At 40.6% G+C, this 27,356-nt stretch overlaps 1 protein-coding gene across 10 annotated transcripts in view; it reads right to left on the reverse strand.

The window, feature by feature from the left end:
• LOC119495340 (protocadherin-15-like) overlaps nucleotides 1-27,356 on the reverse strand; it is a 306,048-nt gene that overhangs the window by 88,030 nt on the left and 190,662 nt on the right. For all 10 annotated transcript variants that reach the window (XR_005208451.1, XR_005208452.1, XM_037781707.1 and 7 more), the window contains 4 exons: nucleotides 25,050-25,143; nucleotides 14,858-14,986; nucleotides 5,335-5,640; nucleotides 2,796-3,026 (listed from right to left, as the gene is read on the reverse strand). Coding sequence is in view for 8 of the 10 variants with exons in the window: in XM_037781707.1 (XP_037637635.1) it covers nucleotides 2,796-3,026; nucleotides 5,335-5,640; nucleotides 14,858-14,986; nucleotides 25,050-25,143 (760 nt within the window). In the remaining 2 variants the exon portion in view is untranslated. The remainder of the gene's footprint in view (nucleotides 1-2,795; nucleotides 3,027-5,334; nucleotides 5,641-14,857; nucleotides 14,987-25,049; nucleotides 25,144-27,356) is intronic.

A 27,356-nucleotide genomic window follows, 5' to 3' on the forward strand; every position in this document is an offset into this window, starting at 1 on the left:
TCTTTTTTGTGTTAATGAATTGGCAATTAATCACAACATCTTATTGAATTTTGACAGAATACTGCGGTGAAATTAAATAATCCATAACAAATGAATTTTCTCTTTGTGTTTGGTTTATCTTTACTGATGTACACATTCCTCTCGAGAGTACCTGATGAGAACTAAAAGCTGTTAATTGTGTCAAGGCTTCGAATGGTTATAAGCAATATTCATTTAATAACCGTTTTATTCTCTCAAGAGATCTCAAGTTAATGGAGCTTGAATCTTAAGGACCCTTATGTTTTACTTATGTATTACGCCTTGTTAAGACGACAACCATTTCTGTTTTACTTGGATGTACAATCCGACGTTTAATGGAAGAGAAAGTGATCTCTTATCCCGTCTTTTCTACCCCTTTAGGCGATGAAGCAGTTTTATGGCCAATATGGCCGTTAATATTCCAGAATTCTGGCCATATAAAACAATTACCGGACATATGTTTTAAAATACCATATAACAGCCTACATTTGACATGACTTGAAAATCAATTAAATAAAGAAGCAGTCTAAAAAATAAAGTAATAGGCTGGTTGGTCCGATTCCCGCCTTTGTGAAATTCAAAATAGTGTTGTCGTTGACGTCCAAATTATCATTAATACCTTGCCGAAACATTGCGTACCTTCTCTTCCCCTCTGTCTCTCTTTCAAACATGCAGGCACTCACAGCGAGCACGGCGCCGTGCTCCTCGTCCAAAATCCAAAAGTCAAAATGTATATAAGAAATATAGATGTAATCATTATTTATATCATCCTTATAGTGGCTTGGTCCGAGCCACTTTGTTTGTTTTGCATTTACACAGTCAGCTGGCTGTGTGTGAAGATTGGCTTTTTTGTTTTTCAGCTCACATACAGAACGGACAGCCAGCGGACCGTGAGGAGATATTCGCTGAATTGGATTAGAATCACAGCGGAGTGGAGGCATTTAAACTTTTGTACAACACAAGTAGCCTATAAACTTAAGTTGTCTTGGCAACATATCTTAGAATATTAGACTATTTAATATGATATTAATTAATTTAATTATTTGGCATATTTCCCAACGAACATTTTGGCTGTTGATTAATCAATCTGCCGGACAACTACACATGATACCGGCTAACATAAACCTTGGTTGGGATTCAGTGATATACTGTTCCCCAGATAACATGTGGGAACTTAACATCACTACTGCTTTTAATCATCTTCTCTCTGTAAATAATGCACAGTAGAGCTCTAACATTTCACGGGCCTGCAAAGAAGTGAAATCGTGTTAACTGTGCAACCCCTTGCTTTGCGAGGAATGGAAACTCAGTAAGCCATTCACATATCTCTCAGGAATAGGTTATCTCTGTAGTATAACTGCTGGAGCCTGATCTTCCTTTTCTCTTGACTTTTCTCTTTACCTTGCCCTGTTTTGACTGAGCCATGGGCAACAGTATATGTTCTATAAACTCAGTGGTGGAGGGCAGCCTCACTTTGATCTATACACAGGTTTAGTGTTTCCTAGCAGAAAATCTATGATCCGCCTCTTACTTTGAACAACAATGCCTGATCCTTGTGCTGCAAGTGTTCGCGGGATGCGAGCACAGACACACCTGTGTTTGCTTATAACATGCATGTGCTCTTTACAATATCTCCATCCATGCACGCACATACTTACAAACACAAGATGTCTGTCTTACAATTTCTGAAGTACGAGAATAGAACAAAGAGATTGGGAGACTCATTCGGAAACATAAAAAAAGACACGCAGGACACTCAATCCATCACTGCAAGGCATCCGACGAAAGAGACAACAACAAAACAATACAGGGGAAATCAAACGCAAACGACTTCAAATAACCCTCTGGAGGTGTTATATGAGGAAGGAAATGGAATCAGTTGAATCAGCTCCAACTCCTGTCCCCGAGAAGCCTGCGCGAATCCATTAGGCTCTTTCGAATTCATGTCTGCCATTTCAAATAGAAGACATTGGTTTGATATCGGCGGCTGTGCAACGCCTTATCCTATCAAACGCAGTTCCTAGGTGACAGCACGAACACTGCAACAAAGCTTGTCCTTATCAGAGGACAAACTCGCTCTACAGGTTGGCAGGCCACGTACAGTAGCGAGCCTGCTAGAATAAACTTCCTATTCAGTGTAATAGAGAGAGCTTAATTCCGCAGACTTCGAGACAGTCACTAGGGGTGGACTGAATTCATACACAGAGATGATTGTGAATGCACACAGAATTACTCGCGGAGCAAAAACACACACACAAACGTGCACGCACATGAATAGTAGCACAACATAAGGCGTCTAATCCTTTCGTTGGGATTCAGCTGTTAATCTCTTGAAAGGTTGTAAAGGGAATACAAGCTCCTGAAAAACCTGACATAATTGCTGTCACAAAGCTAATGACTCATTCAGATGTGAATAGCATTGTGTGCAAGGCAGAAACATCTATCCATCATTCAAAACTCTTTGTCCCGGTGATGCTACCAGGGCAACCAGGTCGGGAGGCCGCAACATGTTTTACAAAAGGAGATGCATTCAGCTCTCACGCTGATTGGAATATAACTGACTTCACAAAAGCAGCGCAGGTGCAATACTGTACAATATGTCTACAATCCCCTTTTGGACTATGGCTTAGAAGAGGTATTACTGCTGCAAAGCTCCGCTAATGAGTCACCACATATTCACTGCCACTGCTGCTGCTCCTCAGGGACAATGAGGATAGATGGAGGGAGAATAGATCACTGAGAGGTTGCCGCGGACTGACTATCCAGGGGGCTCTTACCGTGATGCGGACCGTGACGGTAGCCAGCCCTGGGGGCGTGACCCCTCCTTGGTCGACAGCTTCCACCTGGAAAGTGTAAGAGGTCCCCATGCCCATAGCTGCCAGGTCCTCAAAGTCCAGGGTCTGCAGCACGGCTAACTCCCCCGTGACGGGGTTCAGAGAAAACAGCTGCCTGGCCGATTCAGTCTTGATCCGATACGTGACGTTGGAGAAGAGGTCGGAGTCCACCGCCTACGAGGAGGAAGAGGAGAGGGATGAAAAACAGTTATACAGTGGAAACCGCTTATAGTGATCACGGTTACATCGATCAACCGGTTGTATGGATCAAAAAGCTTGGGACAGAATCACTCCTTTACAAACGCTGTTTAAATAATTTGCATATTGTAATAAAGTAGTCTGCTTACAGTGTTCATTTTAGGTCTTTTCATACATGACAGCATATAGAAAAACATTTTTAAACTAGGGCTGGGCGATATGGAGAAAATCAAATATCACAAAATATTTTTGACAAAATACCTTGATATTGATATTGCAACGATATTGTAGGGCTGACCATTTGCTGCTTTCACAAAATATTTACACAATGAGATTGTTGATGAATAATCTTCAGTAATGTTGATATAAAGTGTAAAAGACAAATAATAGAACAGCTACAACAGTCTGGTAAGTTCAGAAAATGACATCACTTTATTGTTATGTAGCCTATAAAACCAGGAAAAGGCAACACTTATGCCATATCACGATATTACAATATCTAAAATCTAAGATGATATCTAGTCTCAAATCTCTATATAATATCGATAGATTGCCCAGCCCTATTTCAAACTACGTTAGACTAACGCTAATTTAATTTTTGTTTTGTTTTTCTACTTTACTCCCATGATATTGTGCCTCGCAGACCGTCTGCTTTCCGGCTGGATACCTGTGCTGCGTGCACATCGATATCACAACAGGAAAAGGAAAGTAATTTTCTGAATGAAAAACTAATGTGAACAGGGAAAGCACCTGTGGTTGAAGCCGCCCTCGTCAAGTGGATTAATAATGCCTCGTCACGTAATGCCCCAAAAGTGAAAATATCTCCCTCCATGCCGCTACCAATTGAGATAACGAGGAACGGGGCTCCGTTCGCGCTGCAGAGCCGGCCAAAAATGACAATGCCTCACCCTCGATGGAGGGAAAAGGCAGAAGAATCGGCAGCGAGCCAGTAAATAGCGAAGCGGTCCGTTTCATTACTTTGTATTCATGTAAGAAATAAACAAATGTCAATTAGATGGTAATCTGCATGAGAAATGATGCACAACAATAATTATAATAATCATCCGCTTATAGTGATCAATGTGACCCAGACGGACTTGATCACTATAAGCAGTTTCCACTGTATTACATTAAAGAAAACAGAGGAAATGAGTGGAGAAAAAGTGGGGTGATGTATAGAGATAGAGGAAGAACCACATGTAACCTTATCAATTTATATACGTATAAGCGCTGTGGGTGTGGACAATGAATATTAATGTTTCTATTTTAATTCTGCGTTTTTATGCCGCAGGGAACACTAACATCAATCATTAATAAGTTCTGATTAAATTAAACCACTAAGGGGAGCTTAAGTTGGTCCTCATTGCATAAAATCACAACTCTCAAAGTAGAAAGAATTGGCAAAGACTACTGCGATAGGAGATGATTAGATGCGGTATATGGATGCTGGAAACCATGTTGTTGTGTGGGTGCAGCCTCCACACACACAGTATTTTGGATACACAAAAAAAGATGAAATACATTCAGGTATAAGCAGTCGGGTTTCACGCCACCGAACTCATCCCTTCCTTTTCTCAGAGTCTATCTCACTTTTGCTCTTTAGGTGTCTTGCCAGCCACCCCATCTGTTTAGTGTTGAGGTGACGTTGTCAAGGAGATTAATGGTGTCACAGTGCCACTGTCACTCACACCCCTCGTTCTCAACCCTCACCCCCCCTGCTTCTTACCCTCTCGTCTTGCTTTATCCCTTGCTGGGAAATGTCACTCACAATATGCCGGCAATTACTCGCCCCTCCGCTCTGTGTTTGCTCTGCATGCACATGTTTTTTCCTTACGCTTCACTTCAGAGAAAAACACGTGAGCAAGTTGAAAAGTTTTTCAGAATGTGTGGAGCATTACATTCACGTTTGCCAGGACAGATGGAAAATTGATCCACTACTAAAGGCTGGTTATGACTTTAAAAATCTAGCTTCAAGTCTTATTCTGTTTGAGTGTAGAAATGCCCAAAGAGCTGTCGCGACAGGAGAACATTTTTTTTTCTCTCTGCTGTGTATATAAGGCGGTATACTGTACATTTCTTTCTCTGTAAATGTTTCCGCCTGGAAGCATTCGACATATAAACACTAAATTGCCTGCACTTGAAGTTAAATGATGCTAAAAACCTGTTACTACAGCTGTTGTTTAAAGCGCTCGTGCTACATTATATAAAGGGAGACGGGAGACATTTAAGGATGGAGAGAGAACAAAAAAACTCTGGTAAGAAATACATACACATAAGTACTCACACTTAGCTTTAGGACCAGAGTTCCCACGGGGCTGTTCTCGGGTACGCTCACCACATACGTTTGCTGGGAGAAGACCGGGCTGTTGTCATCGATATCCATAACCTGGATTGAGATGGTCAAGGTTGTCCGCCGTGGATCCACTGCTCCATCTGAGGCCTCTACCACCAGGTCATATTGGCTCCTGAGCTCCCGGTCAAGAGGCACTCTTGTGTAGATGCTGCCGTTCGCACCGATTAGAAACAAGTCTGGATGATTCACGATCCGGTAGCGCACCTGGCCATTAACCCCCAAATCTGGATCTGTAGCCTGGGGAGAAAGTAAATGATCAGAGGGCTCCATTATGAGTATATCAATTTGAGCTGTCAAAGTTAACGCGATAATAACACGTTAATGCAAAAAAAAAAAATTTCTTTAACATATTAACAAAACTTGCAATTTTTAATTCAAAATCCAACAGGTCCGGCCACTATTTGATTTTTCGGAGGTTGTAGCAGGATCAGTTTTAAAGCTAGAGTGAAAACACTGGCCTCACATGAAACTAGAAATCCTAATGAATCCATTGGTGTAATGTCACGCAAGCTTGTCGGGAAATGGGTTAATAACGCTCCAGAGTCACGCTTTGAGGAGGAAAAACTGGCAATGCCAATTTCAAAGGGGTCCCTTGACCTCTGACCTCAAGATAGGTGAATGTAAATGGGTTCTATGGGTACCCACGAGTCTCCCCTTTACAGACATGCCCACTTTATGATAATCACATGCAGTTTGGGGCAAGTCCTAGTCAAGTCAGCACACTGACAGCTGTTGTTTCCTGTTGGGCTGCAGTTTGCCATGTTACAATTTGAGCATATGTTTTATGCTAAATGCAAATCTCCCTTTCAGGTGCATCTTGAACCGATAAAAAATGTGTGAATAATTTGCGATTCATCATGATTAACTATGGACAATCATGTGATTAATAGCGATTCAATATTTCAATCAATTGACAGCCCTAATATAAGTATACTTATATTTGTTTACTCAGTGTAGGAATATAGTACACGCTTTGGGTGATCTGATGTCTGACATGTGCGGCTTTTGCTGATGTCGTTTTCAACCAATCACCATTTAATTCTGCCAAGCTCTCAAAGCATGTAGGTGAACTACACTGACCGTAATTCATTGGTCTGTGCCAACGCAAAATGAACAGAGACAAAGCTTGAAATATAGCTTGGATAATCAGATGGAAGCATAATAGTCGGCTAATGTTGCAATGGCCATTATCTCACAGTGGACTGAGAGAGTGCGTACGTTGAAAAAAACTGTCAGTTAGTGGGCTCGCTAAACGAAACGTCAATAAAAAGTCATCAATAAACCGCCTTTCTCTCCTGAATTAAACTGACAACCTGTGGGAAACACTGAGAATCCATTTACATACATCAATAATAACAGAGAGAGATAAATATTCACTGCAACGCAGCATAGGAATAAGACATTTTAAAACTGAAATGCAGAGGTATTTCCCCTTTAAGCAAACAGCTGTTGTGAGTTTGACGTGATCCATTACATGATCCATTAGAGTCTGGCTTTATCTCAACGCCTTCAATATTTACAGAGGCTTTAAGCACAAAGCCATGTAAGCTAGAGCGCTGCCTGCAACCGAGCGAAAACAACTGTCATGTGTTTGAGTCCCGTTTCCTGTTCTTCATATTGAGATTAGAGTCTTTGTCACAGACTCATATTAGTAATCATTTGTTGTTGAGTTCAAAAGGCCTGAACCCTTTTTCATGCAAACTCAAAAGGAAATCCTTGAATGCTCAACCACCCTTTAGTAAGATACACGTCATTCTTTTAATTAATTAAAAGAGTTCAATAACACACTACACTACTGTGATGATCCTGGAGGGTTGAAATTAGTTATCTGCTTTAAGCATTTTAATTCCTATGTGGATATGAAGGTCATTATTACGCCTGTGTTAATATGTGTGTGTGTGTTCATACTTCAACGGTCTCCTGTGTGGTGGTAATTCTTTGTTGTAATTGAGAGAGAGGAAGGAGGAAAGGAAAAGAAAAAAAAGAGGGAGATCAAGCCACATTTCGTCTGTCTGTTTGGCAATATTTTATCAGTGCAAGTAAGGACAAGGCAGCACAAAGAGGGAAAAAAGAGGAACAGTTGAATAGGGAGGAGGATACACATATGGTTGCTAAAAGCCAAGACCAATTTGTTTTACACGGAGTGTCTGACAAATACTCAAAGCCAAGGCTAAAAATTGGACCTCGGCATTAAGCCTTTGCAAAACAGACTAAAGCACATCATGTCAATATGTGCATACGGATCACCACTTCTCTCCAGTGATTACATAACAAACATTCACACTGCTCCTTGCCTTGTAAGGGGTGTAATCCAATTAATTCACAGCCAATAAAGTCAAATAACAAATACGCATATCAGACTGTATGTATTATAAAGGTCTGTGCAGATCAGGTCAGGTCCCACGCGGCCCGCAGCAGATGCTGGCAGACATAACAAACACGGGCGGTCACGTTGTGATGCCTTGGCCTTGTTGGAGACTGTGAAGCCACCGGTCTGTTCGCCCAAATTATTAGCATAAAATTATTTGGCTACTTTCTGACTAGTTGGATCTAAATCATAGCTCATCGTCTTCCTAACGCTGTAACAGCTTGTGTACCAATCTTTCACATGGTTTTTCAATCAGGAAGTGATGGTAACTGGCACGGACTTTGGATTGTGAGCTGGTGGGCACGTTCGGTAAATCTATTGTGGGAGCGGAGGAACATCCTGCAGGTGCGGGTGATTGCTTGAGCAGGTGGCTGCAGTCTTAAAAAAAAACAGACACACGCAGTCCTCCAATATATAGTAGCTGAGAAAATGTGTCTGTTTGTATGCTGCCTGCCTCGTTCCAGTGTTTTTTTACTTGTTGCATTTACAAAACGAGCAAATTCATCTCGCTTTTGATGATTAATGTTAAAACCTAAAAATGTAGTTTTCTCGTTACACCCCGGGCACAGTATATTCAAACATAGAATTAAGTTGTCAGCCTCTTAAAACCAAACAAATAGGTGTGATAACTGCATTGCGTGTTAACCAAGTGAAATGCATGATGTCAATGCTTGCAAATGTTTTCAGTTAGGAGCAAAGATAAAACCGTCAAACTCACTTTATCAAGGAATCTGCTCGGCGGAAAATAAACGGCATTAAGCTCAACCGCCTCTCCAATTAGCAACAATTCTACATGATGCTTCCATGATGTGTCTAACACGAATGCTAATCAATTTGTCCTCCGGTCATCTGCGCGTTCAGATTATGGCTCCCCGCTGTGAGCGCACAGAATGGGCTGGTATGCTGTGGGATTTGTCAGTCACAGCACAAATGACTCAATTAGCACAATAGCAATGCTGTCAATTGTGATAACCTAGTAAATCATCCCCAGTCTCTGTGAGTGTGTGTAAAAATAAGAACAGGTGGGAACCGGTTCCAATTACTGGAACGATAATCCAAAACGCTTTAGGGCTAGCATTAAGCTACTTAATAGCATTATGCATTTGCACTGCAGTCATCTTCACCGTTGGCAATTGCCTGGAGCCTTGTGGTTGACTGCGTAATAACTCCCTCTCTGCAGGGAAACTAAAGGCGCAACAGGAACAAACTGAACTGATTTTACAGTAACACATCACATTTAAATGTGAAACAATCAAGACAAAAATAGAAGCTTATATCAAGCAGTCTGTATCTCATCCATTCCTTCATCTGCCTCTTGACTTTTACTTAGCGTGTCATGTGACAGTGAGCTGTAGCCAGGGTAGTGTTCTGACAACATTTGTTCAATAAAACTAACTGTAAAGACACTTGCACACAAAGCTCCAAAACAAATATTCACATTACAAGATGTTATTCAGACCCGCGGAAAGAGAGCTGGCAGTTACAGAACATTTGTCAGCCCATCAGGCCGGGTGATGAAACATAGAAAAATACTGAAGTGGTGTACTTTAAGTGACGGCGATGCTTTGGCTCTACAACTTTTTGCTTTTCCCATTTTCTGGCGTGTGTGACTCCCGGTGTATGAACTCGACAGATCTAATATTCAACAACTGGCCTCTTCGTTCTTTGTTGGAACCTTAGATTGTAGAGTTTTTTTAAATAAAAAAAGACCTGACGTTTCTCCCTCTACATTTCAACATCATATCTTTCTTGACTGCTGTGCACCTCGTTGATGATTTACTGAGGCTAAGTGAGAGTTAAGAAATGGGAAAATGTGACAAAGGGGGGTACTTTTATACATAACAGTTATTGGTATATTAAATGCCACATGTCTTCATGGCTGAAACGGGGTAATTTATTAACCCAAAGAAACCCACTTAGATCAATTTTTGTCTTTTTTAAGGGGTTACATGGGGTCTTCAGGGAGAGATAGCAGGTCAACAGTAGATGTCACATAGAAGTGGTGTACATCATCTGAAAGCTTAATTTGAGGTGCAGCTAAGCACTGTGTGTCAAGTTGTTCTAGTCATAAATCAGAAATTAACATGAAATAATTAATTAATTTAAAAAAATTGTGAAAGTGTATAAGGGCTTAGAACATTATAAGAGAAGTATATGATGGCCATTCTCATGCAGTATCACGTCTCGTAGTTAGTTACACAGATTTGGTACTAAATTTAACCATTTTGTTACGACTTGAAAATAGATCAAATTGATCAAAAATCCCTCAGAATACCAGAGCTGGAGCTGATCCCAGCCGACATTGGGCGAAGGCGGGGTACACCCTGGACAGGTCGCCAGTCCATCGCAGTCCATCGGCTTACACATAGAGACAGACAACCATCCACTCTCACATTCACACCTACGGGCAATTTTAGAGTCAACAATTCTTTGGACTGTGGGAGGACACCGGAGTACCCGGAGAAAACACGGGGAGAACAGGCAAACTCCGCACAGAAGGTCCCCAAGCCGGATTAGAACCTGCGACCCACTAGCTGTGAGGCGCGAGTGATAACCACTGCACCACTGTGCAGCCCAATAGGAAAAATGATGGATGGAAGCATGGCGAGCACTTCTGTTGTGTAAACTGCTCAGAAACCCCCTTATTATCAATCTACCTAGGAAAGCCATCCATTCTCTGGATGCCCTAGGTCTTTAGTTTGTGGTTGTAAAGTTTCATGAGGCTGTGATTAACCTAGAAGTGCCCAAAACTGCATAGGATTAGCATAAAGTTGGCATGTCTATAAAGGGGGGACTCATGGGTACCCATAGAACACATTTTCATTCAGATTAACCTCCTTCCCGACAAGCCAGCATCACATGGTTGGTACCAATGGATATCTTAGGTTTTCTAGTTTCATATACTATCGGTATCTTCACTCTAACTTTAAAACTGTTAAAGACAGTAATGTTAGTAGGGATCGCCCGCGATCCCTTGTGTCTCACAGGGTCATGAGCCTAAAGCTATTATATGAGTATGAGTAGTCTGCCAGGCCTTGCACCTTGCCTGTTAACTACACATAACATTTTAGAGAAAGACAATAACACTTCACAACCGATTACAAAGACACTTAACAATTGTGTTATCTATGCTGCCCAAGTGTTATCCTATTTTGAAGCCTCATCCTGAAGGGCATTATCTCCTCAAATACTGTTTAATGAGCATGATCTCTTAGAAGACAAGGATGTGCTCCTTGAAGCACATGAAAAACGAGGAAAATGTCTTTTTCTAAATCTATGTTTTAGCCAAAGAATTTCTGATTTAATTAAAAGACTTACCCTTTTCTACTGCACCTTTTAAACCGAGGCAACTCAAAGTGCTTTACAAAAGGCATAAAAATCCATTTACACAACAATGTCAATGAAAATGGAAAATGAAAATGAAAATAAATTGAAATAGGAAAAAAATTAAATAAAGATATAAATGAATAAACAAAGGGATCGTAGAGTTATAGCAGAGTTCTAAAGTAGTAGTAAATTATTATGTAGACAGAGAAAAGCATAGTTTTTTTATTTAGATTTGAAAGTGGCTAAAGTTCGGCAAGTTTTCATCGGTGTGCAGGATAGAAGCTGAAAACAGCTTCACCACATTTGTTTCTGACTCGAGGCACTGCTATATGACTGCTTCTTAAAGGTTTAAGGAACCTACTGGATTTACATTCTTCAAGCATATAAAAAATGTATTTATGACATAAGTCATGAAGTGATTTTTAAAATAATAACAGCTCTAAAATCTATTTTATGACTACCGGACCTGGAAGCCAGTATAAAGATTCAAGAGTAGGCATAATGTACTCCTGACTCTTGTTAGCAGCAGTTGAGTGGTTGAAAGACCAGATAGCAGAATACAGCAGCCATCCATCCAGCATGGGCTGAAGGCATTAATGAGGATGTGGAACCTCTAATTCTTGCTATGTGTTTTGGATGACAAAAAAACTTTTGGGTTATTTGGTGCTTGATATTTGGTCTTTATCGCCCAAAGAATAAAAGTGAGCAATAACTTTTCCTCCTTGTTGATATAAAGAATTATATACATTTCTTATATAGAAATGTTACCTCTGTTTTTTCGTTCTGTAACTGAAATCCCATCAACTTGTTTACTTATTCTTAGCACTGACCCAATAAGTCTATATGAGCACAGTCTTTTGGTTTATGAGCAAAGTAAATCTGGGTGTCGTCTGCGTAGCTACAGTGAGGAATCCTACGGTCTTGCAGGATTTTGCCAAAACGCAGCATAACAATTCAGACAAAAGAAAGGTGTCTACAGTCAACCATCAGCAACCTCCTAATGTGACAAAAAGGTGAAAACGGCATCTCCAACTCTATATATTATTATTATTTCATATTATCTAATCCAGTGTTTCCCAAACTTTTTTTACTGGGAATCCACTTTTAAAAATTAAATTAAACCATCGCAATCCAATTCACTTGACCATTTTTACTGCTATTTCCACATCACCATCATCTTGAATAGGTAAACCAGCTATTTTGAAGAGAGACGTGTTTAATAAATCACAACTTTGTTTTTTGTTTTATGCCTGTGTTATTGAATAAAATACACATGTTAAATGCTTTATAAATGAGACCAACTTAATGCATTTAAGCGGAGTTAACGGGCTACCATTTTTCTCCTCTCATCAGTAAAGCAAACAGAATGTACGCTGGCCTTTCATATTAGATTAATGTTATAAGAAGGCTGCATTATCAGAACAATACCAACATTCAGGCTCCTTCATGTGGCTTAAAGGTGTACTGCATATATAAACGTTAAATAAAAGACTAGGAAGAAATTCTGCACATTTATTTGGCGACCCAAATAAAATCTTTTCCAACCCACCTTAGGTCCCAACCCAGACTTTGGGAATGACTGATCTAATACATTGGAGGATCATGAAATTCATACTTTGTGTCTACAATATGTAACCTGTGTTTGAGAGATTGTGTTTATTACCTGAGGTTTTATGAAAAAAGTGTTGCATCAAAAAAAAAGGCCTCCATCCCTTCTTGATCAGCTACAACAGGCTAAGCTGTAGCCTCTCTATGAGCATGTGCATGGAGAGCAGGATTGTGTTGAGCCAAGTACTTTAATGTACTTTTCTTTCAGTCAGAAAGGCACAGCCTCAGCTCAAGTTGGCAAGGTGCCAGCTGAGAAAACCTTCCGAGGCAGGACAGAGAGAGAGACGGTAGGGTGGGCTAAACCCTAATCTAGCTGCTGGCTGCATTTGTGAGGAAAGACTTAGGAGTTAGCTTTACCTCATTCAAACACCAAGCTTCCTTCACATGTCCTTTTGTCTTATTTCACAGTTCATAAACTCGCAACATTTTCTGGTGGTCTATTTTATTACCCCCTGAAAAGTGTAATGGGATAGCTAATGTTAAAAGTATACATCCTGAAAGGCGGCTAATGTGACTCATATGAGAGTGCCTGTTTACCCTTGGCAAATGTATTGTTAGCATAAGCAATTACAAGGACATGACAGGGGATTGAAAAATTCCAGAAACAAATACTCGAATTAAAGGGGATTTTTGAAGTGATCACAAAAATATTTGAACTTTCCTATTGCTAAAAATGTAAACCCACAAACACTTTCAGGGTTTCCGGCAGCATATTGCAAGCCTGGCAGCCCACCAGGCCTGAATTGACACCCCGTCGGGCTTGTGTCAATCTAAATTTTTAAGATGTCTTTTAAACTAGAATGTGTTGTGTACAAGTAGCAAACTCCTTTAAGGAATAACTGCATAGGTTGTGTGCTTAATGTTAGCGAGTGTCGGTGTGCGGTACAGACAGAGAGACAGAGACAGAGAGAGAGAGTGAGGGAGCGTGTCTGTGACGGACTGACGGCGAGTATGAAGATAACAGTATGGTGTAGCGGTGCAGTGTGTGTACGGTTTAGGCTGTCGGTGAATAAATGCTGCAACTCCTCAAGACACAAGCCAAGCTCCCGTGTCTTGCTTGCCACACTGTGTTTACTGAAGGGGTTAGCCCCAAAGTTAGGCACAACTTTGGCTCAGGCTCGCTTAAGGTCGGGTGTTAAGGTGGATCGGCGCTATTCCCATTATGATATGGTAATGGAAACCCTGACTTTAGTGTCTACCTAAAATGAAGATGAAGATATCTTGGAGATACAGAAAGCGTTGTGAAATTACAAACCAAATGTGGAGAGCTATTGTCTTGTCCAAGACACATTGATGCATAAAATAGCAGTGCAACTCACTAACTCAAGAATTACCCAATCTACTGCACATGTTCATTAGATTGGGTAACTCATTATCAAACTAATTACAGTCATTTATTATCAAAGTTATTTCTTAATTATCTCACTGTGGACCATGATTGTTCTAGTTTTGCTGATATTGTGAACCTGCATCAAAGAGCAGAGACAACTTCCAAACTCAGACCAAACTCTTTTTTACAATATAAAGATACAGACTGATTCTGTAATATTGCCCAAACCCCCACGCAAATCCCCCCAAATGTCTCTTGGTTCACTGTTTTGAAACTTTACTTTGAACTGTATTGAGTTTCAAAACAGTGAATTGGGAAGAAATGTGGGGATTTGGGGACTCCATTATGTTTGAAAGAACAGAGAAATACAGGCAATAAAAGACCAAGACCCCTGGATTGTATCGCCTCATCTGTCACTTTGTAAGCATGTACTGTATGTGCAGAAGATGTCTCCTGTCATTATGCCATGATTAATCCGCTGACAAACATCGGGCCAATTAATCTACAACAGTAATTAGAAAAGCCTGGCTGTTCAGTGGTGCTGAACCAAGCCAGTCAACAGGGATGCAGCTCTGGGTGACAAATCTGTCCAACAACATTGGCCATGTTGGAAAATGCCAGGTAATTGTTAAATGGACGACGACAATGAGGACTGAGGCACAGTTGTGACTCAGTGGTCAGTGCAATTTATGAGGGACGGCATGTGGATATACAACAGTGGAAAGAACACATTTGATCTACTGCAGAAGGATAAAAAAGTATGTGGATGTTGGTGAAAACAGCAGCTTATTAATTTCAAAAGAACAAGACATCGTACTTACCAGGACTTCTCCGACAAACAAATTGGCCTCTTCTTCTCGTACGGTAAAATTAGTGAGTATGGCGAGGTCAAACTCAGGGTCATTATCGTTGACATCAGTGACGACGATGTTCACAGTAGCAGTGGATGTCTAAAGAAAAAATAAATAAAGAGCACAATAAAGACCAATATTAGTCAGTGTTCCTTTATATAGTATTTTTCTAAAAATAAAAAGACCATAAACACAGCATAAACCAAAGAAATAAAATAATATATTGGATAATATTATGTGGCTAAAACTTGCAGCCAACTTTTAAATTAATAATTGATGTGATGACTTAAATTCTCTCAAACTCATGTAAGAATTGTAGAAGCAGAGTGAAACAGGTCGATTGCTGAAAAGTCACTGATAACAAATAATGATTTTTAAGAAATACTTTGACCCTGTGAAAAGATCAACAAAATGGATTTTTCGACTAGAGATGGATGACTAGAAGGATGCTGTAGAGAAACAGCACAGATTAGCAGCTATGTTTTTATGCGTATGAATATAAACTTACATAATGCATAAAGACATACCCAGCTTTTCTTTTATTATTGATTTACACAATATAGTATAATAGTATATTCTACTCATACATGAGTAGACAATATTAATGTTACTGCTGTCACAACAAAATTAGTACATTTAAGCAAAGATAATGAGGATTCTCTTGTTGGTATGCAGTGAAAATGTCATCAACCATCCAGGTAAATTAAACACAAATATAGTATTACTTTAGTTAGGAAGTTAGAAGGTATTGCCAACTGGATACAGCAGTGTTTTCTCCAAGAAAATGATAAGCTATATTATATTCCACATGAAGCCCACTTCTGCTTTAATACGCTGCAGCAAACTCTGCAAAGTGCACTCTAATATTTATAAATAGCTCCTTGTTCAAGGAAAATGCCAAAAACCATCCCATTACATAAAAAGCAGAATCACTTGGAACAATAGCTCTACCCTAAATGTAAAACAAGTATTTTCAAATGTTGATTGCTGTTCAAATGTTGTTCAAGTTGTTGCTCACCCTACTGTAAGGCTTTTTAGTTGTCAGAGAGTTAAAAGTGGCGTGATCGATCTGGTAGATCATCCAAATCATACAACAAACACAGGGCTTTCGTCCAGGAGACCGCTGTTTGTGTGCCACGCGTTAAGTTTCACTTTCACGTTACAATCAGCTGTTCACTCGTGTTCACAACGTTCAGTTTCATTTTCACTTTACAAACGTAGTAGTTTTAAGTAGGGTGCGATTTATGAAAATAAATCTCGAACCACAGTGGGCCTAGAATCTATGAAGCCTGTTAGGCTATTTCTTGTAGCTGGTGAAGTAACATTAATAGAAAAATTGTGAACTTTAATAAAATAATTTCATAACTTGAACTTAACCACTGCATTTGCATGGATATTTTAATCAATTTTTCTAATTTAATTCATCAAGTAGCACAATATTTTCACCCTTCTTGCCTTTCTCATGCAGACACATAAGGGATGTAATCATACACAACCAAACAAAAGGTTAAATGCTATTTTAACATGCCAGAATTAAATCCCCCTTTTAGTAACATAGATAGCTCCACTTGTCCAGGCATGCCAAAATACTTTTTTTATTCAACTTCATTAGAAAATAATCTCAAAATGCAAAAAGCACAATGTGCTGTCTGGGCTACAGTATATGCCTACTTGTCAGACTAAGAAAACAGTCAGTTTTGATGCCGGATTCAATCTTCTTTTTCAGCTTTCCTGGTCATATGTGCGTGTCACCCCTCTTTCACCCACATCTCTACAAGAGATAGTGGGTGATAGTGTTTGCACTATACTAGACAGTTCTCATGTTGCAGCACTTTACTCAGATATGTTTTAAAAATATCTTTATTTCTATTGGTGAAGTAGCATTAATCACGTTTAGGGGGGAGTGCATTTTTCCCCACCGGGGATAAAAAATAATTCAGCAGAGGCAAGTGACGCCAAGGGTAACTATAGTGGTTTTGATGCCAAAAATAAAGTGACGCCAAGGGGCATGACAAAGCGTCAGTATATGAGGAGTTGGGATGAGAACGTGTTGATAAACTATGCTGTCATAAGAAGGACATGGCCACTCGTGCTGTTGACACTTTCTGCCAATGATTTTTGTCAGCCGACATTATGATGGAACACTGATCTGCAGATGATAAAGCTTTTGTTAGCATTTGACCCGATGGGAATCAGATCAGATGTCTTGACAGCTGTTAGATGGATTGCCGTGACATTTTATACAGACATCCACAGTTCCAAGAGGATGAATTGTAACAACTTTGGCCATCCCCTGACTTTTCATCAGTAGCATCTTCTCAACACTGTAATTTCTACAATACTTTCCCATCTAGTACAACCTCACAGAACTGCTAAGACGCTCCTAGTCTTGTTGGCACATAGAATACAAATTTGTGTCAAATTACTGACATCAACATAAATATAACCCCTGTAAAAGTAAATACAACTATTACATGTTTGGAGGAATACACCTACAAGCACTTACATACTATCAGTGACATCTTCCTTTCCCTGATTATACACTTTTACTTTTGGAGCAACGGTTCAACACAGCAAGGATGCAGAATTCTGTTACTCAAACAAATTCATATCAACACTGGCACTTTTTTTATGGCATTAGAGGATAGTCATAGTTGTAGACCATATTTTACTCATGTTCAAATTCTGTTTGTGTGTGTTTTGTATAATGTTCAGGTAGGGGTGGGCAATGTATCGAATAGAGTCGATGTATTGAGGCTCGTTCTTTGTGGAATGTGGCAAATGACTATATCAGCAACATAGAGTATAGATATCAATTATAATATTTTTTTTAGATTCGCTTTGGTTGTTTCGCTTCTTCTGCGGCTCCCTCCCACAGACACATTACCCCTGGGCGAGTGTGTGTGGCGTATGAGCATGGATGTACGTATGGGGCGTGTTTTCGTACCTGGAGGGAAGCAGGGACCAGGAAAAGAGCCTGGAGAGAGCGGAAGAAGTGAAGCGCCTAAGCGAGGTTATACGTGTTGAGGTCCGAAAAGTTGATTGAAGATACCAGCATCCACTTAAAAAAAAAACCTTACCGCTTTTAATAATCACCACGGACTCTGAACATAATGAGACATACTGGTTTTAAACTGCCCGTTGGAAGAATGAATATGTAAGAGTTTGTCCATCTGGATAAAAAGCTCTGTTTTCTTTTTTTAGAGCACGCCACTTATTTCTCCCAACTGTTGTCTCTTGTCTCGCCACTCCCATGTGTGTGTGTGTATCTCACTCACTGACGCAAGTCGCAATGCTTATCGGAATGCACAGATTTGAGTAGCATCACATGAGAAGATTTACAATGCATGCAACTGGTCTTTGAGTTTCCTGGGCTGCTAAACCAGTGCCGTAAACGGTAAAAATGAAAAAAGTAAAGTCTAAAAAATGTAAAGGCTAAAAAAGCTGCTCCAGTTAAAATAAAAACACTCTCTCAAAATTGAATAATTCTCAAAAATGGATCGGTTATAGATCCGATATATATTGTATATCCCCATATAGCCTAAAAATATCAAGATATTATTTATACGCCATAGCACCCACCCCTATGTTCAGGGTTTGTTTGATCTCAAAACTCATTGGGCAAAGCAAATTCCCCCGAGCATCACCATTCATTTGCAGTGCCAATGTGAAGCAATGTACTGCCTTTAACCTTCAAACAATGACACAGTACACACCTACAGTATAGGACTCCTATAAATCAACATAGAAAAATGGCTGAATATGCATAATCTATAAACTCCCAGTCCACTGGGACGAAGCTATATGCCAACAACGGTATAAATGGTCTCCTTTTATGGGAGAAAGGATGGGTGGGTTGTGGGAGGAGTTGGCCCATGCAAGAAAAAAAAAAAAACTTCCCATAAGACAGCTGTTTGAAGTTGCCCTGGATGATGAGACAATCTGCAGCAATGTCGCGAAGGAAACGGCCTAGTTAATGTCACCTTCATCTCACTGTCTGTTGGGAATTCCTCCACCATTGTCGTTCTCTTTGTTCTGAGACGTACATAATCAGTCTCTTTATGAACCACTTGACATGGCAACCCATGCTGAAAACCATCACACTTTATGTCACTTTTGCCTCTTTCACTACCAGGATACAAGAGAACGCAGCGCACCGTCAGTGCGGTGATGGAATCTACTTACTTTTCAATTTCACAGAAGACCCGAAGCCAATTAGCGTCTCCATCCTGGCGTGGGTGCTCTTATCAAAGCCAAAATCCTACCTCTGCGACCAGGAGTGTGATTAATGAGCTGCTATTATTTATTTAACATACATTCGATGGAGCTCTGTGATGTCTTGTCTTCTGTCCTCACTGTCTGAAAGATCCAGAGGTGGTGCTTTTGCCTTTCAAGTGAGAACCCTGGCCAGAAGCCATGTTTCAGGGACTGATGTGATCAGGCTGTTACTGTATGTAGTCCCTCCTCTGAGGGCAAGAACAACAACTTTATCCAGCATCCCTTTGGGGATCTGAGTCTACTTGGTGGTTATGATTACAGCTTGCAATGTTGAGAATACAAATTTTGAATTGGTCACGCAGATTAGCAGAATTTCTCTCATGCACTAGTAGATGTAGGAGTTAAAATTCAACTAGAATTATGACAAAAGTTTGTGGGTTCTAAATGGGCCTCTTTGTATTTCCTGTTTAAATGTTTGTTAAAGGGGAACACCAACCAAATTGAGAATTCCAATATGTTATTTCCATGGCCTAGGAAAGTTCGATCAATATTTGTGAACATGAGCTACTCTCTCTCAAAGCCAGAAACCAGAGAAGCAAGTCTCAAACCTGTGTTGTCATAGGGTCTAAAGTCTGGAGCTGCTCCGTAGACAATGAATGGGAGACTGATTTTATGGACCCACAGAATGTTTCTTTTCTTTTTTATATCCAAATGAGCTTTATTATATTGTAGTGTTCTCAGTTATGAAACAGAAAATGTTCCCATATACTCAGAACATTAATCTGGGTTCTCTCAGTTTCATCTGGAACAGGGGTTCTCAAACTTGAGACTGGGGAGAAAATTTCCCAGGGACCCTCTCATGATCGTAACACATTAAGCATATGCTTACTACCATTTGTACCCTTTGGAAATTTGTATTCTTAAACTTTTCAACCTAAAAACTTCAGCCCTGTTTCATAGTAATAAGAATTCATAGTATGAATTTTGAAAATGGACGTAGCTTTAATGCAGTAGCTGACAGGAAGTAATCTCGGACCAAAGCTGTTGCCCTAATAGTGACAGAATGGCAATGAAAAGCTCTATACCCAAAGAGCACGGCTTGCCTCGCTCCTTGTGTCAGGTTCCCATGGTTACCAAAGTTCTGTGCTAATTACACATCCGAATCCCTGGTGTCCCCTCCTTTTCTCTGCCGCTTTCTCCTCTCGGTGCCCTCCTCCTGTGCTTATTTTGATGGTTTCTCTGTCTCCAGCCTTCCTCGCAGCACTCTGTCTTGCTGACTGAGTCCCTCACCTCAACCCTTCGCGCTACACTTTACCCCTTCTCAGTCATTCCACTTCCTTCCTGTTGTGACAGCATTTTTTCCTAACTGTGACATTAAGCCCACATGTGTCAGCCAGTAATTTACTCTGCGGACGAGACGTTTCGCACACACAGAAACACACAGACCATACAGGTAAAGGGTGTCGGCTTGTACTATCTGTCCATCAATCTTAGGACAAAGAGCACCGGCTTGTGGTTACCTCATTCTGTGAGGTGAAGCCCCATCTTACACTGTCTTTATTTATCTGCTCTTTTCTCTCTGACCCTTTCACTGTCCAGCTCCTCTGCCCCCTCTCCCCCTAATCTAACTGTCATCCTTTGCACTCATACAGTTCTGAGACACTCACAACTACTGTGACACGCCGGCAGCACATAATGCTTCTTACACATTTCCACTTGACCGACACACGTAGTCATCTGCCAAACGAATGAAAAGGAACTGTAGTTTCTAGAGTGTTTATGTGTGCGCAGGTGAGAGGGGGGCAATCAACATCACTCCGGTGACAGCTCATCAGCTAATGTTCATTACCTATCACACACGGCATCTTAAAAAGGAAACCACATTTCACCTCTGCTTGGAAGAGCGACAGCTGTGAAAACTGAGCCAACTGAGGTGAGGTCTAATTAAATTAAGACGGTTTATATGATTATCTGTTCTCGGTGGGAGACGGAACAGCAAGCATTGCATTCACTTTCAGTTATAGTGTCTGCTGTTTCTTGTTTTCAGGCTAAGTTACAGAGACAGCTCTGGGAATGTAAAAGTCACAACTACTCGTAATGACATTGTATGGGCAGCAGCTTTTTGAGAGGTCGTACACATGCAGTGTTTTTTCCACCCTCAAAATCCACTGTTGTCAATGTAGACGCATGGCAGGCGCGGTCAAACACGAGAGCGACGCCGTAGCAACGCGCAAGTGTTCCCAAGCGCCTATTTTTCAGGGCGCAACAGCTGCGCCTCTAGATTAACTTCTCAGTTCAACTTTTGGAACGCTGCAGCGCACACCACATGTCATGTGACGAGGAAAAAAACAATCACAGCCGCCAGATATCTTTTTCTTTCTTCCGTAAATATCAGTCTACGGTAAATATAAGGAAGAGAAGTGGATCAATTTAGTGCAGGACTACCCAGAGCTTTATGATTTGTCTCCCGGGCTATTTTACTTGCTTCATCCTGTCCGCCCGAGGACGTCACAACATCCGGTTGAAAGGTCAGCCAAACTGACAGACAATCAAAGCAATAAAGTTACTGTGATATACTGTATCTTTGTTTTGACTTTGTTTTGACTTTGTTTAGTTTAGTCAGTGAGGCTTTTACACTTCATCATCGCCAGCGCAGCACGCAGGTTTTGGTTGCTTAGTAACGGCGGGCGCGACAGTAGTGCAACATACCAAGCACTTGGATAAAAGGATGAAAGCGTTAGGGCTGGCGTTTTCCACGTGTTTTTCTAAAGGTGCACTCCACCAATTTTACAATTAACGATCATTTATTAGTGATGGCTGTACTACTCTGATGAAAAGCTGTATATATAATCTCTTCTATAGCTCTGAAAGAGGTTTCTCAAGTCTGAGAAAATAACTCACAGTGATGTCATTAGGGATTTCACATGGGAAATGTAGAATCCAGTGTTTATGGAGCTTAACCTATATTAAGAACTAAAAGTCTGGATATCTCGGCCTCTGCTGCTTCCAGTTTAATCATTCTTTTTTTTTTTTAATGAGTCACCCAATTTTATGGTTGTGCAAAATCAAATCGCTGTCCTCCTTTAAGAATTAGCTTTGCATAGGGGCATAAGGTTGTGCCGACAGACGATGATCTCGAGAGTCGACGATGGTCAGAATGATCGCCAATAGCCAATACCTTTGGCAAAGTCAAGACGATATCTGGCTCTTTTTCCCATAGCCTAAATGTATTCAATTATTATTAATAGTATTAGTGGTAGCCTAGTAGTAGTAGGTTATTAAATTAATATTAAATTTAATTTGCCCCATCATAGACAAACACGCTGTCTACGCTACCAAAGGGCGCAAAGAAAGGAAAGACAGAACTAGAGCTGTACCGTATAGTTTAAAGCTTCCTTCATAACGTTGAATTATTAATAATGTACAGAAACATTGCGTACAATAGTCCACCTCACTCCTTCTCTTCCCCTCCTCTCTGTTACTCTCTCACACATAGCGAGTGATGCAGGGCTCAGTCCTGCTGCTTAGTAAATGTCTCTGTTAAAAAGTCAAAATGTATTGAAAAAAGATAGATGAAATAATTTCCAAAATTCACAGGGTTCACGATCTGTCTATAAAGATGCTCGCCCAACTCTAGCTTTGCATGTGGGATAACCATTGTGTGCAATAGCAAGATACAACACTAGTTCCTCTTTCCACTAGTTTGCAGCTAAATCCATCCACTGAACTTGCTCCTGCTCTTCTTGAACCATTCCAGTGAACTCTGCCCACCCACTTTGCCTAAAGGATTGTTAGTTCATCTTAAAATAAACTACGATCCTTTGGCCATTCAAAACAATGTGTAACTGTTCGATATCTGTGGAGCGGAGCTGCTTTGTTGGCTCAAATTAGCTGTAGGTAAAATACACACCAACAAAATATACTTCTGTCAGATGTAAAGTTTTAACAGCAGATGTAACAGCAGGCAAACTTTTAAACCTTGATGTATAAAATACTTAGAAATACGAATACTTTGTAATTTCAAAGCTGAAAACTTGGTGAGTGAGAATCACTCGAGTTTGAAAAAAAGAGAAATTAATAATATACTGACAGATCTGAACGCCAGTCTTGATTAACACCTCTGTGCTGTGGGGAAAAATAACTCTTAACCCCCTACACAATTATGTTCACAGCAGCCCTTTTTGCTTTTATCAATCTGTGAAGAAATTCCACGAACAAAATCACAAAATTCTAATTTCCACATGCACTTAAATCAGTAGGCAGCTCTTATTATTCTGGTGTTGCATTGGTTTGGCACAAAGAAGTGTTGCTCCAGTCTCCTAGTGTTACCATAGATTTTATGAATATGTGACAAAAACACAGAGTATTAATCGGTCATTTTGAGCAAATATGATCAAAAAGTTATTTTTATAAAACTGTCACTATATCCTGACAGAAGTGCATGTGACAGGTCATCTGAAAAACGTACTCCTTAACAGCGCAGAAGGAAAACAACCAATCAGAGCCGAGCAATCTCCATGGCCGCTGTCAATAGGCTCGTTCGAGATGAACTGAGTCTCGCCTGGAAAGTAGACGAGATCAGGCGGAAGCAGCAGAAAAGTTACATCCTGTGAGATCCGATCTGTAGGCTACTTGTAGTTTTCAGACCACGTTCGGATTTATGTATATTCGTTTGTAAATATATGTGGAAAAGTGCGTGTATCTGGCATTGGATTCTATACTTTATTATTTTTATATGTGCCTTGTAAGGCACTTTGTAATAAACCCTCGTTTTGATAAGTGCTATATGAATAACCTTCATTTTTTATTGTTATTATTATTATTATTATTATTATTATTATGATCAACCACACAAGATATGTTTGCTAACAGATGAAAGCTTCATTGCACAACATGAGACTAATATCCTACAATCTAGCAATAAATATTACAATTCTACAGTAAGTTAGGACTTTCCACAACACTTGGTGTTTGTTGTCAAAACTAAGAGCCATCAGCTCTTTGATCGGTCGACAGCCAGGCATTTCCCATCATGCCCTGGGTCTTGCAGTTGGTGGCCGGCGACTGCGGCTGGCTTGATCTCGTGAGGTTATCGTTGCCCACGTGTGCATGACGTCAGAGCAAGTTGGGATCAAGTTGAACACAAATCTAACCGGCATGTATTGCGCGGCGATCGCCAGCGATCGATTCTGCGCAGGCCTGGCTCGCCTCCAAAGAGCCTATTCACTGCTAACAAAGCTCGTGACCTCCGATCAAACTGTCAAACTAGGCAGCGCTGATCATATTCTTTAGTTGTAAAATGAGAAAGTCTGCTCCGGCCAGTGAGCGGTGCTTGCTTTTGCCTTGACTGTTTTCAACATGGCGGCCGGGTCACAAGCTTTCTCATTTTACAGCTGAACAGTATACTAACATATGTTTCTGAAAACATTGGAGGTGAGAAATAGGCATTACAGTAACAAAATGTTGATTCATATTTTGTTCACGGCTGCCTAGTTTGACAGTTAGATCGGAGTTTGTGCGATTCGCAAGCAGCGATTGACAGCTGCCCGGAGACTGCTCGGTTCTGATTGGTTGTTTTTGTTCGAACGAGGTGGTATCTCGCAAACGCCATTAGGAGCTCTATGAAAATGCAGAGGAACATGAATTTTTTTCATAGATCATCTGTCTCATGCACTACTGTCAGGATATAGTGACAGTTACATGGTTATAACTTTTCATCATCTTTGCTCAATGTTCCCGACTCCGGCTTTAAAGTCTGTGAGTTCAAACGCGCCGTTAGATTTTCCAGGCTAATGAAGCACATTGGTTCAGCGAGCCAAATTTCCGAGCTAATAAGCTTGTATGAGAAGATCTTATTTTAGCTGAAGGTGTTCAAAATGTTTGAGGATCACAGACCCCAAAAGAATCAGACCAATAGTGTAATAAAGAGGGTTGTGTGCCTCACCCCTCCAGGGTTGCCGTCGGAGGCTGTGACAATCAGACGGTACTGGTCCATGGTCTCTCTGTCCAGAGGCTCTCCCAGAAGCAGAAGGCCAATCCTGTAGAGAGGGGTCAGAGAAGATACTTGTATTACTAATACACAATAACAACTTGAGACATTAAGCCAACAACTTCCAAAAAAGCAACACAATATAGGGATTTAGTCATGTTCCCGCATTTGTTGTTTGTGTCATATGAAAAGAATTCAATACGGCTGTCAATTGATTAAAATATTTAATCGCGATTATTCACGATTGTCATTTTTGTATCTGTTCAAAATGTACCTTTAAAGGGAGATTTTTCAAGTATTTAACACTCTTATCAACACAAAACAATGACAAATATTGTCCAGAAACCCTCACAGGTACTGCATTTAGCATTACAAAGTATGCCCAAATCATAACTCGGCAAACTCAAGCCCAACAGGCAACAACAGCTGTCACAGTGTGTCAGTATGCTGACTTGACTATGACTTACCCCAAACTGCATGTGATTATCATAAAGTGGGCATGTCTGTAAAGGGGAGATTCGTGGGAACCCATTTTCATTCACATATCTGGAGGTCAGAGGTCAAGAAAATGTCCATGCCAGTTTTTCCTCACCAAAATTAAGCAAAATTTGGTAGCGTTATAAAGCCTCCTTCACGACAAGCTAGTATGACATGGTTGGTACCAATGGATTCCTTAGGTTTTAGCCCGGAAGTTGCGTTAATGCGTTAACGTGTTATTCTTGCATTAACTTCGACAGCACGAGTATTCATATAAAAGGATTTGTACTAAAGTTTTGAATACTTTATCGCTGATGCAACAGAGGGTGATGGAGAGAGCCGCACTTCAGAGTTTATTTACTTCCAGATTAGACAGATTTATAAAACACGCTTGCTGATAGAAGAGGATGAGTTTTAGCTTAGAGCAGGTGGGCTTTTAAATGCTCCCACTCTGTCTTTCCCTCTCTGTAGCCCGCCTCTTGCTCCCAAAGCACATGGACTACAGACAGAAAGATTCATGCTTCCTTTCCAATGACTGCAACAGACACAGCGGCCCTCCTGCTCGTTCACAAGGTATAATTTGGCACTCTGACATGGCAACACACAAAGTGTGGATGCATTCCCAAGCAGAACGCTGAATTATCTTCGTTTGCACACACAGGCGCACGAGGCATGTGAGCACGAGTGCATACAAACACACGCAGCATGCACAAAACAATTTCAGTATCACACTCGGGAGAGGCTGTGCCAGAACTGCAAACGGAAAGGAAAGACGAATGCATCTAAACGCGCTGCCAGATTAATGCCCGCTGCAATTCCCCTGCTGTCCCTTTGCTCCTTCACATTTCTAATTTAAAGCTCCTTTGGCCAAACGGGCCAAGCAGAACCTGACCGCCGCTTCTTCCCTGCCTCTCCGGCCCATAACCGTCAAACTATAGAGCCCCATCTTAAACATCTGACAGGCAAATTACAGAAACCTCGATTAACATCGTCTACTTTTCAAAGCACTAGCCCCAAGTTATGGTGAACACATTGCTTTCAATCCAATACGCCTGATGATCGGCGGTTCAAGAGGGCAAACACAGCTTTCTAAAAACACCATAAAAATGCAGCACGCCATCCTTCACCGGGCCGCTGTGCTCATGTTTATTTATACAGAAGCACGACAGTAGAAAATAGGCCACTCAGTGAAGCTCAGTGAAACTAAAGGTACAGGAAGCTTTGATGCGAATATGATAATGAAGATATACAGTGATAATTGTCATAATTACGGTGATAATGATGATGATCTTGATGTTGCTGATGACAAAGATTAGAATGATTAATGCCACTTAGCCAGCCTGGGGAGTTTGTTTCTTACTACAGCTGGAGCGCTGAACTACACTTGAGCGACTGGGTCTGAGAGGTTCACTGATCATGTGCGATAGCGTCCTGCCTCTTCTCCCCAGCCAACGCAAATGAAAAGATGTTGTCAGACTGACAGGGTGCTGTTAACAGCATCGTCTAGAGCGACAATGGTGCAGGTTAGGGGCCATCCATCCGAGTCACACTAAGTCAGTCTTTCATTCTGCTCAGATCATGTCTCTGAATGGTAAATTGGACTTGATGTACAGGACGATAGTGCCGGGTGGCGTGGATGATTTACCTCAGATAACTTTGATACGTTAACAATCACTTAAGATTAGGGGTGTAAGAAAATATAGAAAATATAGAATATTGCGATATTATATGTCGTGATACTGTATCGATTCTCAACAAAACTATATTGATATTTAATTAATAGTT

Source organism: Sebastes umbrosus, chromosome 10 (assembly GCF_015220745.1).
Source record: "Sebastes umbrosus isolate fSebUmb1 chromosome 10, fSebUmb1.pri, whole genome shotgun sequence".
NCBI classification, from domain to species: Eukaryota; Metazoa; Chordata; class Actinopteri; order Perciformes; family Sebastidae; genus Sebastes; species Sebastes umbrosus.